This window comes from Balaenoptera physalus, assembly GCF_965194825.1.
Source record: "Balaenoptera physalus genome assembly, chromosome: 16".
Lineage (NCBI taxonomy): Eukaryota > Metazoa > Chordata > Mammalia > Artiodactyla > Balaenopteridae > Balaenoptera > Balaenoptera physalus.
The window spans coordinates 3,740,400-3,759,460 of record NC_138898.1 but is presented as its reverse complement, the minus strand read 5'-3'; the positions used below and the strand labels follow the sequence as shown (position 1 = coordinate 3,759,460).

General features: G+C 53.8%; 1 protein-coding gene across 7 annotated transcripts in view; it reads left to right on the top strand.

The window, feature by feature from the left end:
- Positions 1-19,061, top strand: part of PHACTR3 (phosphatase and actin regulator 3) — a 420,216-nt gene that overhangs the window by 179,766 nt on the left and 221,389 nt on the right. For 2 of the 7 annotated variants that reach the window (XM_082428329.1, XM_082428330.1), the window contains exon 1: positions 7,216-7,358. The exons of 4 other annotated variants lie outside the window; for them this stretch is intronic. In XM_082428329.1, coding sequence (XP_082284455.1) covers positions 7,250-7,358 — 109 coding nt within the window. In that variant the 5' untranslated portion in view covers positions 7,216-7,249. Of the gene's footprint in view, positions 1-3,646; positions 3,908-7,215; positions 7,359-19,061 lie in introns of those variants that run through there. One more of the 7 variants, XM_082428336.1, reaches the window with a different exon arrangement.

The following is a 19,061-nucleotide window of genomic DNA, read 5'->3' as shown; positions in this document are numbered from 1 at the left end:
CCCTCCCTTTCACCGCCGGCAAGGCTGGGGGTTCACTTGTGTGACCCATCCAGTCAGGACGAGGTTGTGTGTCTGATTTTCAGCAGTTTCAGCTCTGGGGCCACAGGACACGAGGGCTCCATCAGGGCCCACCCCGAAGCTCTTGGGGCGTCTGTGGGCTGGAGCTGCGAATCCGAAGCCCCGAGACCATCCTTTTCTCTCATCTCTTTGTCCAGGGACAGTCACAGCCACCAACCAACACCGTTCTCTTCCTTGGTTTTCCCAAAATCTCCCAAAGCATCACATACGGTCCCTGAGCTCCTTGGTTCTTGCAAGGATGAGGTGACAAGGAGAAGCCGATGCGGATATTTGTGCGTCTCTACCAACACTGCACGCCACGGACGGTCAGCGCTCACTTGACTACGGGAAATAGACTCTTAGCATCTTTCAATCTAATCAGGTGAGAGAGTGGATTCCAGAAACCCCAGAACCGGTTCAGACAACTCATGCTGAAAATTCTATTCCTCTAGAGCCACGCTCAGCACCAACATCTGTGTGAGTCCGGCTCCTTCAGGTAAACAGGACCAAGAGGCCAGAGAGAGACACGGAAGAGGAGACTTACTGTAGAAATTTGTTCATGTGATTATGAGACCAAGGAGTCCCACGGTCTGCTAGCTCCCGGCTGGAGCCCGGGGAACGCTGGGGCTTAATTCAGTGCAAGGGCCTGAAAGTGAGGGTGGACGGCACAAGTCCCCGTCTGAGTCCCAAAGCCCAAGAACCAGGAGGGCCGATGCCCGTGGGCAGGAGACGGACGTCCAGATCAGGCAGGGAGAGGGCATCCCTTCCTCCATTTATGTGTTCGGTTCAGGCATCAAGACATTGTGTGATCTCCACCCACGCTGGGGGGGCATCTCCTTGCTCAGCCTCTGATGCAAATGCTAACCTCTCCGGAGACCCCCCTCTCAGACACACCAAAAGGAATGTTCTACCAGCTTCTGAGCTGGGCCTCCCTTGGTCCAGGCGAGTTGACACATAGAATTAACCATCACACCAGGGAGACTGTATCATCCAGAAGAGGGTACTTTTGGGGCGTGAAAGGCAGTGATATTAACGATGAGACCAGGACGGCAAGCATAGGAGGGGATGGTCCCGTGTGAACTGGGGTGTCCGGGCCCAGAGCTGACCATCCCTGTAGAAACCTCTGCCAACACCAGCAGCGGAAGGAGAGCAGGGCCAGGAACTGGGACTGGCATGAGGGAGCCGGCTCCCGGACAAGAGCCTCTGGCTTGGTCACGGCACCAGGCCCCTCACCCTCCTGGGGCCCTGGCTGCAGCCCAGGGACTGCAGGAGGCTGACAGCCTGTCTGTCCCCTGAGCGTCAGTGTCACTGGAAGATTCGGAGGGAAATTGTCTGTGTGGAGATGCTGCCCAAGTCTCATGGATTTTTCTAACGAAACTAAAGATTTATTAGAAGTGAATCATTTTGGTCGCAGAGCACACCTTGATTTTCTTCCAACTTGGGTTTAGACATGAAGAATCTCTGTCTGGAGGGAAAACAGATTCTCGGTGGCCAGTAGAGAAACACACATGTGTGTGCGCGTGCACACACACATGCACACACGCGTGCGCGCGTACACACACACACACACACACACACTGGATCCCATGACCCCAAGCCTGACTTGTCCATAAGTTGCAGGGCAGTTGGATTTCATAGCCTTGTAGACGATCTCACAGCCCCTTCCCAGGTCTCCGGGAAAACCTTGTGACGTCATCGTGTCTGCCTCCTTTGGGACATGAGGATGTGGCAGAATTCCTGGTACACACAGAGACAGTGAGCTTGGACCATCACTGCTTCGGGGTTGTGTGTGTGTTGAGGGGAAGCTGCTCACGGCCACGACCTGCTACACAATTTGCAAATGCAGTGCCCTTATTAACACATTGTCAGGAACTTCCAGGTGGTGACAGCAGAGCAGTAAACCAAGGGTGGGCCCTGCTGAGCATGGGGCCTCTTGCGACCGTCCAGGTCACACTCCCGGGACCGGCTCTGGTCACAGCCCTGCTGCCCCACTTCTACCTCTGACACCTGGCTTGGAATGGCACGGTCTAGCACAGACCTTTAAAAGCGAGAAGAGCCGGCCTGGAGCGCAGCGTTCTGGGCCAGCACCCGGACCCTCTCCTACCCGCCTCCAGGTGGCGGGGCCCCAGCGGGTTTGGAGTGCCTCCCCTCCCCCGGTCTCAGGCCGTGAGGTTCAGGTGAGCAGATCCTACCCCACCTCCATCCCTTGTGCAGGCCGCCAGCCCTGGGCAGTCAGCGTCTTCCATCCCTTGGGGATAACAGTTGGTTCAGAGCTGGTCACGTAGCTGGGGTTGTAAGGCCAGTCTCGGGGCTGCGTCGGGAAGGAGAAGGAAGGTCTCCTGATGAGCGCGTGGGCCCGGGTGCGCCCCTCACGCCCTCCTCCTCTTGTGAGCTCGTGCAAACCCTCTCTGCTCCAGGCGGAGGCACTGGGATTTCAGCCCATTGGAGGTGGAGTGCGCAGGCTCCGGTGGGGGCTGGACGGCTGGGCAAAGTGGATGCCCTCCGCCCGTGGCTGGAAGGGGAGCTGCTAGCTGCCCTGCGTCTCTCGGCCCTGGCTTGTCCCAGACCCCGTCAGCAGGGGCTCCTGCCGCCCCTCCTCTGTTCCGTGGCCCAGACACATCCACGGACGTTCAGGATACTCCTGCTGCTGCAGACTGCGGGAGGTCCTAGGGCGTCTGTCCACTTTACCAGCCAGGGTCTCTTCTGGGGGACTTGCTGCCAGCCTGCCTGGGGCTCTGGTCTAAATCAGTACACTGACAGGCCCTCGTGGGCAGGAGATGCTGCACCCAGGACTGGCCTTAAAGGGCCTTCAGGGATCCCAGGAGCAGCTGTGGGCTCTTCAGCGCTCTGGATTTCTCGCAGGGGCTGGCCTAGCCAGCCTGCGTTCGGCCTCAGAGCTGCCTGCATGTAACATGGCCCGTGGCCAAGAGCGTGGGTGCTGGAGCCCAGCTCCCAGGCTTGAACTTGGTCATCCAGGCATTAGCCGTGGGGCCTTGGGTAACCTCTGTGAGCTTCCGTTTCCTCATTTGTAAGAGGGGGATAAGTCATAATCCCTTCTTCGTTGGATTGTTGTAAAGATTAAGTGGGATAAAGTGTTTAGCACGGGGCCGGGCAGTAGGAAGTGTTCCATAAATGTGAATTATCATCACATTTCTTCCCCCCTCACATTCTCTCCTGAAAGAACTTGCTCAGCCCCCAAAGAGACCAGGGACCCCAGACCCCAGCGGCTGGGACGGGGGTGTCTGCTGAGCCTCGGGCGGGGCTCGCCAGCTTCGCTCCTGGTCGTGGGGACTCGGGAGGGCCGTTCAGTCCCGTCATGTGGGGCGTTGTGTCGCCTGCAGACAGATGAGTGGCATCGAAGGCAATGGCCTGTGGATGGGCAGGGGAGCCCAGGAGCCGAGAGAGAGGAAGAGAGAGGGAGACGAGGGGACAGAGGAGGGATGAAAGGATGGGGAGGGAGGGAGAGAGAAGGATAGTAAGAGAGAGAGAGAGACCTGTCATCGTACTTTGCCTTTTATTATTGTTTTTTTATGACAGCCTTATTATTTTGCCGTCTTTGTGGGTCAGGACTTTGGATGCCCCTGGTTGAAGGTCCTTCCTGAGTTCCGGTTGCTCCTGGGGTACAGTCTCATCTGGAGGCTCGCCTGAGGGGCCTTCGCCCTGGCGCTCAGCCACACACCGTCTCACGGACGCAGTGGCTCGCGGCTGTGGGTGGCAGGCCACCGTCACGTCCCTGACGCCTGGGCTCTGCAAAGGGCGGCTCAGGGCGTGGCAGCTGCCCGCCATCGGGGAGAGCAAGGGAGACAGCACCCAGGACAGATGCCGTAGTCCTTCTGTAACCTGATCTCAGGTACGACATCCCCTCTCTTTTTTTTCCAGTTTATTTTTATGTGGTAAAACAGACGACATAAAATTTACCATCATATCCATTTCTAAGTGGACAGTTCAGTGGTATGAAGTGCATTCGCATTGTTGTGCAACCGTCACCCCCGTCCATCTCCAGAACTCTTTTCATCTTCCCCAACTGAAACTCTGTCCCCGTTAAACACTACCCCCCCACCCCACCTCGTTCCCCACTCCCTCAGGCCCCAGCAACCACCATTCTACTTTCTGTCTCTATGAATTTGACTCCGCTAGGGACCTCAGGTAAGTGCAATCATACAGTATTCTGGGGATGCTTATTTCACTGAGCGTAAGGTCCTCAAGGTTCATCCATGTGCAGCAGGTGTCAGAATTTCCTCCCTTTTTAAGGCTGGATAATATTCCATTGTGTGGATGGACCACATTTTGCTTATCCATTCATCCATCAATGGACACTTGGGTTCTTCCATGTTTTAGCTATTGTGAATATCGCTGCTGTGAACATGGGTGTACAAATATCTCTTCGAGACCCCGCTTTCAATTTTTGGGGAAATATATCCAGAAGTGTAATTGCTGGGTCATATGGTAATTCTATTTTTAAGTTCTTGAGGACCCTCCACGCTGTTTTCCACAGCAGCTGTACCATTTTACACTTCACATTCCCATCAGCAATATACAGAGCTTTCCATTTCTCCACATCCTCACCAACCTTTGTTATTTATTATTATTATTTTTATTATTATTTGATGATAGCCATCCTAATGGGTGTGAAGTGATATCTCGTTATAGTTTTGGTTTACATTTCCCTAGTGATTAGTGATGTTGAACACCTTTCCGTGTGCTTACTGGCCATTTGTGTATCTTTGGAGAAATGCTGAATTATTCAAATCCTTTGCCCATTTTTGAACTGAGTTGATTGTTTTTGTTGTTGGATTTTAGGAGTTCTCTGTGTTCTGGATATTAATCCCTTTTTAGATACATAACTTGGAAATATTTTCTCCTATTCTAATGATCTCTTTTCGCACCAAGGCTGAGGGGGGAAAGGAGAGAGCAGGGAGAGTGTGATTGAAAATTCGAACCCTCCGTTCAGCTACCTTCAGGCATAGCTGGAACCAGGGGCTCAGCCCCAGCGTCTCTGGGAATCCTCCCCCTTCCACGTTGTTTCAATTCTGAAGCATGTGATGGCTCCCAGCAGCGCTGACCACTCACATCAGGGCCAGTGGATTAAAAGGACTCCTCTCCCGGTCCGGTGAACGTCCTAAGTGTGTGCCTCCATAAACAAACTTTCCTGAATCGGTTATTGAGGCCAGATGGCTGGACTGTGCTGATTGGTCAGACTGGGTCACCCCTGGCATTAGGGAGGGAACTTGGCTCCACCGGCCTCGGGAAGGAAGATGCCCAGAGGCAAATGGAAATTTTTTTACCAGCAGAGGAAGACAGAGGCTGCAAAACAGATGTTCATTGACCTGAGTGGGTCTGGGAAGGTAGAGACTAGGGCCAATGCCTGTCCCTTAGAAGCCCAGCCCAGTGGGGATGGGGCAGGTGTGTGGGTACCTGACTGCACGGTGATGCCGTTTGTGCCCAACAGAAGGTGCACCCGAGGCTGGGGACATGGGAGAACCAAGTGCCTAGGGTGGGGAAGCAGGGAGGCTGAAGGAAAGACTTCGGAGCAGAGGCAGTGCTTAAGCTGGGTCTTGAAGGATGAGTAGGAGTTCGTCAGGGTGTGCCCAATGGGCCTGGCAGAGAGCAAAGGCACCGAGACATTGACTGGGGTTTGAATCCTGAGGCTTCCTCTTCCTAACGTCCTAGGGCAAGTTACATCATTTCTCTGAGCCTCGGCTTCCCCCTCTGAAAAATGGGGGATGATCACTGTGCCTCCCTCTGAGAGCTGGTGGAAGAGGCAATAGGATGAAGCAATTCATCCTATGAATGAATTGCTCAACAATTCATTCAAAGTCCCTGCTCTTCTGGAACTTGTATTTTCTCATCTGTAAACTGGGGATAATAATTGTACCCTCCTCAAGGAGTTGTCATAAAGGGTAAATGAATATATGAGTATACGGCACAGTGCCACCTACTGTTAGCTGGTAACTGTTGTTAGTATTATCCCAAAGTTCTGAAGATGAGGAGTGAGAGGTCTGCGGGGGAGATGCCGGAAGCTGGTGTGTGTGCCCCAGGGAGGACGCAGGTGGGGGGGATGCCCAGCTACACCCAAGTGACAGCACGGCACTCAGCATCCATGTGGCCGTAGACAAGTCCTTCCTTTTTGCTGCCTGCCCTCCTGCATCTGTAAAATGGGCCATATGATTGCACCTGCTCATGGAGTTGCTGGGCCTGAACAGGAGGACCACTGAGGCCCTGAGCAGAGCTGCATTTGGAAAGTTCTCAGTGATGGGGTTGGGGTGGTGGTGACGAGTGTTGTCGCTTTCGGGCGCTCAGGAACTGTGCCTGTTACACTGAGCCGGTCAGTCTGATGGCCTTGGTGCTGACGAGGGCCCTGAGGCCATCTCAGGCCAGAGACCCTGCCTCAAACGCAAACCCCCCAGAGTCAGCAGAGCCTTTTCATTCTCTCAAGACTGAAGGCTCCCAGGTGCTTGTGGGTGGAGGAGGACTTGTGATTGTACTAGAGCTCAGAGGGCCTTGGGAGAGGGGCCTGGGCACCCAGTTCCTGAGCTGGTTGGTGGCAGCAAGCGTCCCACATACGGTTGTCATCAAGCGAAATAGTAATGTTTTATTTTATTAAAGAGATAAATACTACATATGTACATATATATATAGCGAGTGTATGAGAAGCGCATCAATGCCTCCTGCATTTCACAGCACTTATAGCAAAGGCGGCCAAGGCGCCTCCCACATCGGGAGGGTCAGGCCCTGGCACAGTTCTAGGCTCACTCTCACCTCCTTTCACCCTCTCCACGCCCATTTTATACACCAGAACACTGGGGCTCAGAGAGGTCAAGCGACTCGCCCAGCGTCCCACAGCGGCTCAACTGGGCAGCTTCTTTACAACGTAATTACGCGGGCGGCTGCACCTCCCGCCCTACTCTCCCTTTAACGTTTCCAAGGCGTCCTGGCTCTGAGGTCCCTCATCCCTGGCTGCGGAGCCCGCCGGGTCCCGGAGATCAAGGTCACGGCGGCGCCCCTCGGCGCCCCCTCCCGGCGGAGAGGCCGGCCTCGCGTGGCGGCCCCGCCCCCGCCCCCGCCCCTCCCTTCCCCTCCCCTTCCCTCCCCTCCCCTCCCCTCCCCTCCCCGCCGGCGGTTCCCGCAGCTCTGGGCTCTGCGCGGCGCCGGGCGGCCCCGCGGACGCAGCCCCGAGAGGCCCTCCGGCGGGATGCGCGGCCGGGGCGGGGGGCGCACCCGCTGGCCGGCGCCCGTGCTCTCGCTGCTCCGCGCCTTCGGGATCCGGGACGCCGCCGCCACCGCGCGAGGCCCGGCGCAAGGTAAGCGCGCGGCGCGGAGGGCGGGCGCGGAGGGCGGGCGCGGGGCTGGGGGGCGGCTGGCCGGGAGCACGCGCCCTGCCCTGGAACGCCGCGGTGTGGCTGGGATATCCGCGGCGCCCCCAGCACAGAGGTGGGCGCCTGCTGGCTCGGGCTGTCCCCGCAGCCCAGGCGGGCCACTCTGTCCGCAAACAAGGGCAGTCAGTGCGCGCAGTGGTCCGGAGCGCTGGCCTTGGCGTCGGCCGTCCCGGGATTGGAACCCTCCTGCACTAGCTGCGTGAGCCTGTGCGCATGGCACTTGACTTCGCTGTGCCTCGGTTTCCGCATCTGTAAGATGGGGTGCGATCCGGTACTTAAGTCTTGGGGCAGTAGCTGGGATCACGTGAGCAGCGCTTGCTACCCAGTGAGAGTTCCACACGTGTCCCTGGTCCATTGTCCCCCTAGGAAGGACAGGGGGCCTCCCTCCACCTGTGCAGGGCGGGAGCTGCCAGGGCCCCTGCAGACAGACACCTGCTCCTGGAGCGGGTCCAGCTACAGTTAAAGGGACAGGATCTCAGGAGAGGGGCCGAGAAAGCTGGAAAATGGCAGGGCTCCACCTGGTCCAGGGGAGAGGGCCTGGGAGTGGGCGGGGGCTTAGGTCTCCCCTTGTGGAGGCCAGAGAGCTTTGCCTGGATTTGCTGGCCGTTGGTACAGTTGGCAACCAGGCTGAACACGGGTGCGGCCCTAGGAGAGTTAGGCCAGTGTTTACCCCAGTGGCCCCTTGGTTGGAATCCCTGGGGGATCCCACCCCAGGCCTGCCCCTTAGAATCTCCTGCAGTCTGTCTTTTTAACCAGTGCCCCAGGTGATTCTGGGATCCAGCTTGTATGGAAACTGGTTTAGAGACTTAAGTGGTTCTCACCAGGTGTGTCCCCCACTCCGGTTTTGGTTGTTACAGCTCCTCCCCCCAGTTCTACTGGCATCCGGTGGGGCGAAGCCAGGGAGGCTGCTGAACATCCTATGATGCCCAGAAAGCTTACCCCCCCGCCCCCAACCCCACCCCCCAGAAAAAGAAAGAAAAAGAATGCGCAAGTCCAGGCCAGCAGTGCGGAGGTTGGGAAACTCTGAGATCCACCAAGTCACTGGGTCGAGAAGCATGGGACTCTGGGGTTGTTGGGACCAGCAGGCGTCATTTGAGAGTCTGTTGTGTGCCAGGCCCTCTGCGGGGCCCTGAGGATGAGAAGCCTGCGGAGAAGCTTTGGGGCACCTCTGTGTGGTGAGGGGAGCCCCAGCCTAGAGGATGGGCGGCCCTTCTGTTGCTGAATCCACTCATCGTGAATATCAAGCACTCCTAAGCGTGAGACCGTGTGCAGAGCCCTGGGGGTGCAGCAGACGAGAGGGAGGTGGCCCCCACCCCGGCACTCACCCTCTAGTGGGGGCAGAGGCGCCCTCACCCCGTGCCTGTACACAGTGGGTGCACACGAGCACCAGCTTCCTCCCCTGAAAGCATCCCCCCAACCTTTACTTGGGTACTGTGTTTATAGCAAGGCGTATTTGGGGTTAGATTTTGAGAAAGGACATTTCAAATGGTGACCTTCAGCCTCTTGGCAGTGTGTTCGGAGCCGTCACAAGTGCATGATCTGCCTGTGGACATGATGCAATTCCTGCCCCACATGCTCATTTCAATTGTTGGGCGTTTTTAAAATAGTTCTGTGGCTTCTGTATGGGCCTTGAAGGATGCAGGGCACAGCCACTGCTAACCCACTTTCGCCAAGGAGAAAGCCGATTGTTTAGCGGGTCAGCAAGTGTTTGTATTAATCACTGAAAATGGCTCAGGCACTGACCTACATGCTGGGAATGCTGCAGAGCAAGGGGTGGGGGGGTCAGCTTCCTGCCCTCAGGGAGCTTTGTTTCTGGTGGGGGGAGAAAGACAATGGGTGTAGAGGCAAATAAAGTGAAACGAAAAGATAACCTCTGTGCAGAGCAATGTTGGAAGAAGATAAGGACAGAGAGGCGGTGATTGAGGATGGGAGCTGCTTTAGCTGGGGGTGGCCAGGGGAGAGTCTTCCAAGAGGGATGTTTGGCTGCAGACTTGAATGGGGAGAAGCAGGGAGCCATGTGAGGATAGGGGGCGAGAGCATTCCCAGCATGAGGAAAAGCAGTGGCAGAGGCCCTGCATGGGACTTGGTGGCACTGGCGAACAGAAGAGGGTCATGCGGCTGGAGACCCCGGGCGAGGGGAGATGAGGAGCCATGCCTGGCCAGGAGCCCCTGGACCCTCTGATGAGCTATGGGGCTTTCACGTGTGCAGCATGAGGCCACTGAGCTATGGGGGTTTCACGTGCGTAGTATGAGGCCATTGGCCAGCTTTAGGCTCAGGAATCGCATGACTGGCCGTCCTGTGGCAGCAGGCTCCTGGTGGGGAGAGGGCCACCTGCTGCTGGGAGGGCCGGGGTGGGGACAGTGGGCAGCCCGGGACCCTTAGGTGGTGGTGCTCACAGGCCCCGCTGAAGCCTTGGGGGCCTGAAATCCGGGATGCTGGCTGCTTAGGTTTTGTGTCTAAGCCTGGGGTGGGAGTTCCTTCTGTGGACTTGTGGAAGGCTCGGTGGAGGAGGAGGGAGACTGGTGGGGGGGAAGGTTGGGGAGAGGAGGTCATGTTCACTTGGAGAGGCCTGCTGACATCTTCGAGGATGTGCCAGATAGGCCGTTGTCTGTCTGAGTCTGAAGCTTGGGGCGGGTGGGCTGGCGTCCTGGAGCCTCCCATCCGAGATTCCCCGGCGCGGGGCTGAGTCTTTGGGTTTCAGTGTTGCATTTCAGTGTTGGGTCAGGCAAGACCCCGTCCAAATACCAAATTTTGGTTTGGAGCAAGGGTCCGGGGACCCAGGGTAGAGCCAGGCTATGTGCCCGCCACTCTAGGTGTTCTGATGGTCAGGCTGTGGAGGGGTCCCCTGACCTCCCAACGTCTGGAACCGGAAGGGGATCCGTCTGGCTGCCACCTGAAGCTCTGCTCCCTTGATTTGTGTGGCTGCTTCCCGGAGCTTGCTTTGGGCGCATCCTAACTCCCAGCCTTAAAGGGCTAACGGGCTGTTTCTGTGGCCAGTGCTGCTTTAATTTAGGAACAAATGAACTGCTTATTCTTCCAGACTTCGAAGTTGGATTTGGAAATGCTGACTTGTACTGGGATACTTCTGCACCAAATGCGTTGTGGTTTTTTTTTGTTTGTTTGTTTTTAATTTTTTTGAAGGGAAAGGAATGATTGATGAGAGCATGACATGTTCGAGCCAATGCTCGTTACAAGTTGTGGCTTTAGCAGCTGCTCGAGGCCACTGGAAATGGAATGCCGGTCTCCCTGGCCCAGCCCAGGGCTCAGAGTTAGGGCTGCGCCAGGCTCTCGAAGGCAGCAGCTCTGAAGACCCAGCTTGGCGCTGAGCTGCCCAATTCTTTGGAAATCATAATGACAACCAGGTGTATTTAGCAGACTTTTCTGGTAGCAAGTGACCAACAATTTAGGAAACTGTAAATCCACAGCTGGGCAGTCTCAGTAGGTCCCGCTAGCATCCTTTTGGCTGTCCAGGCCTCAGGCTGGGTCCCACCACCCGCCCTTGGGAATGAGGGGAGCTGCATGGCTAGGTCCAAGCTCACGGGCCAGTCCACAGGCTGCCCAGCCGGAGATGGAGCCTGCATCACCTCCGTAGCCAGGCCTGAGGACCGCCCCCCGCCGCCCCCCCAGAGAAAATCAGTGTGATGGCAGCAGAAGGAGAGTGGGTGCTGGGCATTGCAAACCCCAGCACATTTCCAGCTGCCCCAGCAGCACGGGAACCCCATGCCTGTGCGCACCTGACCTGCAGAACCCACCATGGATCTGGAATCCTCCTCTGGCCTCAGCCTTCTTTCCTGTGACAGGTTTGTGTTTGAAGGCAAAGGCAGGGATTGCGACCTCCAGGCAGCAGTAGAAGATCCTGCGAGGGTTTGCCATCCAGCCGAGACCTTCCCTTCCCTCCTGTCACCTGCCCAGGACATTTTCCCGCCACTTACCCCTCATCCACCCAAATCTGCGCCCCATCATCTTAAAGCTGGCTGATGAACTTGGCCAAGATGACTTGGCTGATCACTCCATTTTTGCTTGAAGGGAAATGAGTGGTCCTCGGGCTTTAGAACGGGCCTGGCCTGTAGTTGGCACTCGGTAAACATTTGTCAGATGAATGCATGAGATGGTCTCCCATGCAGGCAATAGGTTTCTTTGGAGAAAAAAAAATATATATATATATGTATATATATAATTACATTAGTATTTCATGAACACCTTCTCCAAGTGAGAAGTGAAAACATTACAGGATCTCCTTGGAAAACCACTCCTTCCCTGCCCCTCCCTGGAGGGAACCCCTGTTACCATGAGTGTTTTTCCCACCAGACTGTCTTGACACATGCATGTGGGTCTCGGTAGAAGATGTACAGGATGGTTTCCTCTAAGTGTTTTTAAAGAGGTGGCGTTTGAATACAGCCGTCTTGTTCGGAAACTTACTGTTTTTATTCAACAGCGTGTCTGGGAGATTTATCTGGGTTCGTGGATTCTTCCTAATTGCTTTAGAATATTCCACCGTTTGAGACTTTCTGTGGCTGCTGGCTGTGGAGGGCATCCTCAGACCCTCTGTTCCTGGCGGTGCCTCGGTGAACATCCTCTCGGTGCATTTGTGCAAGTGTTTCTCTACAGGGCTCGTTCTAAGACGTGGAAGTGCTGGGACATAGAAGGAGCCTGTTGTAAATTTTGCTTGGTTTAGCGAAGTTGTTGCCCACAGTGGCTCTGTCACCCCCAAGGGCAGTGTCTGAGGAGCTAGCTTCTCTAGGTCAGTTTCTTGAAGGTTGTCAGTCCCACAGAAGAAGAGTGGGACTTCTTGGTTTAATGTGTATTCCCGAGATTGCTGGAGAAGGTTTTTCTCATGCTAATTGGCCCTTTGGATTTCACTTTCTGTGAGTTGCTTCTTTGCTGTGGGGTTGTTAGTTTCTTTTTGTAATTGGTGTGTAAGAGCTATTTGTGTGTTCTGGGTTCTAATCCTCTGTTTGCTACAGAGATTTTTGCTCTCCCTGCGGCTTGGCTTTTAATTTTGTTTATCGTGTCTTTGGTTGAGTAGAAGTTTTTAAGTTTGTCTTTTTAAAGATATGGTTGACATATAACATGATATGAGTTTAGGTATATTATGTAATGATTCGCTGTTTGTATGTATCGCGAAATGATCACCACAATATGTCTAGTTAACGTTCATTGCCACAGATAGTTACGTGTGTGTGTGTGTGAGTGTGATGAGAACTTTTGTGGTCTACTCTCTTAGCAACTTTAAAATGTACAATACAGTTCCATTGACTATTGTCACCAAGCTGTACATTCCATCCCCACATTTTCAGTTTTGAAGAGTGAAGTTCATCAAGCCTTTTTTTTTTTAAAAATAAATGTATTTATTTATTTATGTATTTGCTTTTGGCTGTGTTGGGTCTTCGTTGCTGCATGCAGGCTTTCTCTAGTTGTGGCGAGCGGGAGCTACTCTTCGTTGCGGTGCGCGGGCTTCTCATTGTGGTGGCTTCTCTTGCTGTGGAGCATGGGCTCTAGGTGCGTGGGCTTCAGTAGTTGTGGCGCGTGGGCTTCAGTAGTTATGGCGCGCGGGCTCAGTAGTTGTGGCTTAGGGGCTCTAGAGCGCAGGCTCAGTAGTTGTGGCGCATGGGCTTCGTTGCTCCGCGGCACGTGGGATCTTCCCGGACCAGGGCTCGAAACCGTGTCCCCTGCATTGGTAGGCGGATTCTTAACCACTGCACCACCAGGGAAACCCCCATCAAGCTTTTTCTTTATGTCTTTGCCTTTTGTGTCTTCTTTAAGAAATCTCTTTCTGCCTCACATTTAGAGCAAACACCTTGCCCCAGTTTGCCCAGGATGGTCCTAGTTTTAGCACTGAAAGTCCTGTGTCCTGAGAACCCTTGAGTCCTGGGCAAACCAGGACAGTTGGTCATAAACATCTTCACCCATGTTTCCTTTTAATGAGTGTACAGCTTTTTTCTTTACATTTATGTTTCTAATCCACTGTAATTTACTTCTGTGAATAGTATGAGGTAAAATACGGATTTTTTTAAAAATTTAAGTATAGTTGATTTACAATGTTGTATTGGTTTCAGGTGTACAGCAGAGTGATTCAATTATACATGTATATATATATTTCAGATTCTTTTCCATTATAGGTTATTACAAGATATTGAATATAGTTCCCTGTGCTCTACAGTAGATCCTTGTTTATCTGTTTTATATATAATAGTGTGTATATGTTAATCCCAAGCTCCTAATTTATCTCTCCTGAATACAGATCTTTAATCAGGGATCCAGGAGTCAAATGTTTCACTCAGGGAACCATTGGTTCTGGTGGAAACGTCCAGCCGTGCATATGGGCAGAGGAGGAAAGGTGGCCTGGGGGGCAGGCACGTGACAGCGGGGGGGACCATGTCTCCCGAACCTAACATTGAAGCAGGTTTTGGGCAAGAGTTTCGTTTCTGATTTGATAAAATATATGGTTTTATTGATAACGATCAACGTTTCATTTTGCATTTAAGAAACCCCTTTTACCGAGAAGCACCGGCCCACAGGAGTCAGCTGTTTGGAGAATTCCAGGGGTTCCTCCTCATGGCCCTGCTGCTTCTGAAGGCCCAGCCTCTCCTCCCTCCCCCATACCCCCAGAAGGAGCCTTCCCCCTGTGCCCGTGGAGACCTGTGTCCTCGTGACTTAATAAAACCAGGGCACTGAGTCCCCCGACCCCTCCTCTGTTTGAGCTTCATTAAGGCAACCTGCTGCCTTTGGGATTTCTTCCAGAACTCAGTTGCAGTTTATTTTAAGGAAAAACACCACTACGGCAGCTCACACCCCTTGCATCAGGCTTCTCCCAGCCGGACTGGGGAGCTGGCTGGGACGGTGGCGCCGAGAGGGGCCGTGTCCCAGTGACTTGGGGTCTGCACGGTGTCCTCTGCAGTTGGGGGGGAGGGAGGACAAGGTGGGGTGCCTGTTGCCCTTTGGAGACTGGTGACCTTGGTTACCTGGGAAGATGCTGATTTTGCATAATTGTAATATTTTTCTGGAAAGGTGACTCGTTCCACCGGTCACTGGGTGCGAGTATGTGAATCTTCGTGAGGTCTTTCCCGGGATGGAATCCAGGAGTCCTGGGTGCTCAGAGCTGAGCCGTCCCTCTTCTCTTTCCTGCCCTTGGGCACCAGCATCCTGGTTCCCAGGCCTTCAGGTTTGGACTGGGCCTGTACCACTGGTTTTCCTGGGTCTGCAGCTTGTTCCTGGCAAACCATGGGGCTTCTCTGCATCCATAACTATGTGCCAATCCCTCATAGTAAGTGTCTGTCTGTATGTCTATAGATCTCCTACTGGTTTTGTTTCTCTGGGGAACCCTGACTACTACAGCTGGTGTATTAGTCTGGTAAGGTTACCGTAACAAACTACCACAGAAATTAAATTTCTCACAGTTCCGGAGGCTGGAAGTCCAGAATCAAGGTTTCGTCCGAGGCCTCTCTCCTTGGCTTGCCGACGGCTGTGCCCTCACGTGGCCCATGTCCTCTGTGTGCGCCCCGCTGTCTCTCCCTGTGTCCAAGTTTCCTCTTCTTCCAGGGACGCCAGTCAGACTGGCTTGGGGCCTCCCCAGCAACCTCATTTAACCTTAATCACCTCTTTAAAGGCCCTGTCTCCAAACACAATCACATTTGGGGGTACTGGGGGTGAGGGGCTTAAGTTCATGAATTTTGAGAGGACTCAGTTCAGTCCAGAGCCCCTGTGAGGTTAGTGCCACTGTCTGCCGGTGGGGAGCTCAGGTGGGCTGTGGGCTGAGCCTCAGGTCCGCTCCACAAGGCCTTTGCATGGGAACTTGGGTCCCAGGAGGGAGCTTCCAAGAGACACAGCCTCCGGTTCTGACACTTGTGATCTGGCCTTGGAAGTCACACCTCATCGCTTCTGCCGTAGAATCAGCCCACCCAGGTCGGGGGTAGGGAAGTAGACACCCATCTCTTTTAAAAAATTTTTTATTTAAAAATTTTTCTTGTAGATTAATTTTTATTGGAGTATAGTTGATTTACAATGTTGTGTTAGTTTCTGCTGTACAACGAAGTGAATCAGTTATACATATACATATATCCACTCTTTTTTAGATTCTTTTCCCATATAGGTCATTACAGAGTACTGAGCAGAGTTCCTTAGGCTGTATGGGAGGTCCTTGTTGATTATCTGTTTTATATATAGTAGTGTGTATATGTCAATCCCAATCTCCCAAATTATCCCTCCCCCATCTTCCCCCTTGGTAACCATAAACTTGTCTTCTACACCTGTAACTCTATTTCTGTTTTGTAAATAAGTTCATTTGTACCATTTTTTACGATTCCACATATAAGCAATATCAGATGATATTTGTCTTTCTCTATTTGTCTGACTTTCTTCACTCAGTGTGACAATCTCTAGGTCCATCCATGTCGCTGCAAATGGCATTATTTCATTCTTTTTATGGCTGAGTAATATTCCATTGTATATATGTGCCACATCTTCTTTATCCATTCCTCTGTTGATGGACACTTAGGTTGCTTCCATGTCCTGGCTATTGTCAGTAGTGCTGCAGTGAACATTGGGGTGCATGTATCTTTTCGAATTATGGTTTTCTCTGGATATATACCCAGGAGTGGGATTGCTGGATCATATGCTAACTCTATTTTTAGTTTTTTAGGGAGCTTCCATACTGTTCTCCATAGTGACTGTATCAATTTACATTCCCACCAACAGTGTAGGGGGGTTCCCTTTTCTCCACACCCTCTCCAGCATTTATTGTTTGTAGATTTTTAAATGATGGCCATCCTGACTGCTGTGAGGTGACACTAGACACCCGTCTCTTAATGGGGGCCACGCAGACCCGTGTGGTGAGATGTGAGGTGGGGTTGCATCCTGGCCGTATTTGGAAAATACCACCGGCCACACCATCTGAATGGCCCCGACACAGCCCCCTTCCCAGTTCCCGTGTGGCCCTCGCCGCTGAGCGTGCACGAAAGAGTCGACCCAGCAGCCTGTCTGCTCTCCTTAGAAAGGCCTGCTCAAGGGGTCGGCCTTCCGCTGGCGTCCAAGAACGTGGACTTGGGGAGGGTCCCCTCCCTCTCAGGCTGGGAGAGTGGCTCCCTGCGCTGAACTGTTTGCACAGAGAGTCGGGTGCACACTGGGGCCCTGCTTTCCTTCTGGGGTCTGTCTTCCCGCTCCGTGCGGGCAGATGGTGCCCACGGGACCAGCCCCCCAAGAAAAACGCTGGGCGCTGAGTCTCCAGTGAGCTTCCTGGGGCGACGACCTGTCACACGTGTGGTCCCAACTCCTCGGTGGAGGAATTAAGTGTGTCCCGTGACTCCATGGGGAGAAGGTTCTGGAAGCTTGTGCCTGGTTTACCCGGGCGTCACCCACTCGCCTTGTCCCTTTGCTGACTGTGCTTCGTGTCCTCTCTGTAGTGAATCACGGCCGTGAGTACAAGTGTACCTGAGTTCAGGGAGCCCCTCTCGTGAGTCCCCAAACCTGAGGGTGGTCCTGGAGACCCTAGCACCGTGGCCGTCTGTTCACGCTCTTCTTAGCGCTCCATCTTTCCCAGCCAATATCGACCCAGGCCTGCGGCGACCTGCTTACTGTTGTTTGCACACCAGTGCCTGGCACGTGGCAGGTGGCCTTACCGAGAGCACGAACCACAGGTGGGGCTGGGAAATCCCGCCATTTCTCAGCTCACAGAGAGAGCCATCCTTGGGCTCCAGAAGTTTCTTCCTTCGGACAGCATCTGTTCTAACACTGAGCCTCTGGCTTCTCTGCAGAGGAGACCCGTTTAGCAGAAAAATCCCCCAATTCAGCAGCACTTTCCCTCCAGAGTTGCAGGAAGCAGCTCACAGCCTCTCTGAAGCATCTCTGTTTGAGAGTCTTCCCTCTTCTTCTGAAAGCATATCATAGTTTTAGACCGTTTCGAATTATTTACACACCCTTCCTACAGCAAACTTGAAACAGGTGTATGGAGGCCTGCCTGGGCCCCATTCTCCAATACTGTCCCCATGCACTTTGTACAGGTACTGACAGGCGCCCTTGGCAGGCACCTCCATCCGAATCTTAATCAAAGCGTCCGCCTTACCCGTTTCCCAGTCTGTCCGGGTCCGATTCTGCCACCAGCAGGTCTCCCGGAAGTCAGGCAGGCATCCTGCTGCCGGCATTGTGTGCATCGTATATTTGGATGGTGGGGTCGCTGCCACTGACCCACAGGGTAAGGACCAGAAATAGACCCTGCCCTAGATGAGGTTTCTGATACAAGTGAAGGACTGTCTCTCTCCACTTAATAGTGTCCAGAACAGCTGTGTGGAAAGGAATGTTATCTTTCGTCTGTGACTAAATCTCTTTTAAGTCCTGTAATTCACACGCACTCAGATAATGAGGATGCCAGCACCCAGAGGCTGCTGCAAATTTCTGTTTCTATTTTTATTTTAATGGCTTTGCTGTCTGTGCTTTTTCCTATAAGCCACACCCAGAAATCATGGTAAATTAGCTCCAAGTTTTTACCTCTTCGTAAATATTGGGAGGATAAAAAGTAAGAGGAGGGATGCCTTTCAGTCGTAGAGCAGAGTGATTTCTAACTTGGAGAATTATGATGAAAGTGACGGATGTTTTGTAATGATCATTTGCACCGGCTTTGTATGGGAGTCACCACGGTGGGAGAAGCCACGTTGAAATCTCCTCTGGGGGGACAGTAATAATCACACGAGCCGGGGCCGGACGCCGGGCCGAGCCCTGTCCTCAGCTCTGCCCCTTCGCCTGCATGTCTGTATAGGAGGTGTGATCCCATTTGACAGATGAGGAAAACCGAGGCTCAAAGAGATGGAGTAACTTGCCCAAGGTCACACAGCTGCCGGAGCTGCACCTGAACCTGGGCAGTCGACTTTGGCAGACTCTGGATTCTTAGCCCTTTGCTTGTTCCTGCCTCAGAATTTATGTTCTCTACCTTTTGTTCTGGAAGACAGTGCTAGTGCTTGGTATCTAATACAGGGGTCCTTAATGAATGCCCCAACTCAGGCTGCACCTTGGAGGTGCCTGACTTGGAAACAAGGGGTCTGGTGGTAGGAGAGAGCCCTGCCCTGCAGGTGGCTTTCTGTGCCCCGCAGGTGGGCCACCTGGGTGGTCGTCTCCACCTGTCCTCCTGTGTGGTTTGCGCCCTTCGTTTGAATCTTGGGTTGACCCTGGATGTGCGCACATCCCTCTTCCCAGGTGGTCTACGCGGGGTCACCCAAGGTCGTGCAGGGGTGGGAAAAGGACCCTTGGAGTCCGGCAGACCTGCATGACCAGCCCCCGAGCCTGGCCCTCCTGTGGGTGGAGGGTAACACCAGGACTGGCATCCTTGGTCACCCGGGAGGATGAACGGGGGGATGCGTGTATTCCTTTTCTGTGGCTGCTGAAACAGAGGACCACGAACTTGGCGGGCTAAGTGACACGTGTCTATCGTCACATGCCCCTGTGGGTTAGAGGTGTGGTGGGCTCAGTGGTGCCCTGCTCTGGGGCCCGCGGGCCAGAGTCGAGGTGCGGGCAGGTCCTGGCGTTCTGAGAGGGAAGCCGAGTCCTGCTCACGGGTTGCAGGACCCAGGTCCCCGTTTCCCTGTGGGCTGTTGGGGGGTCCTTCTCTGCTTCCAGAGGCCGCTGTGTTCCCTGGCTCCTGG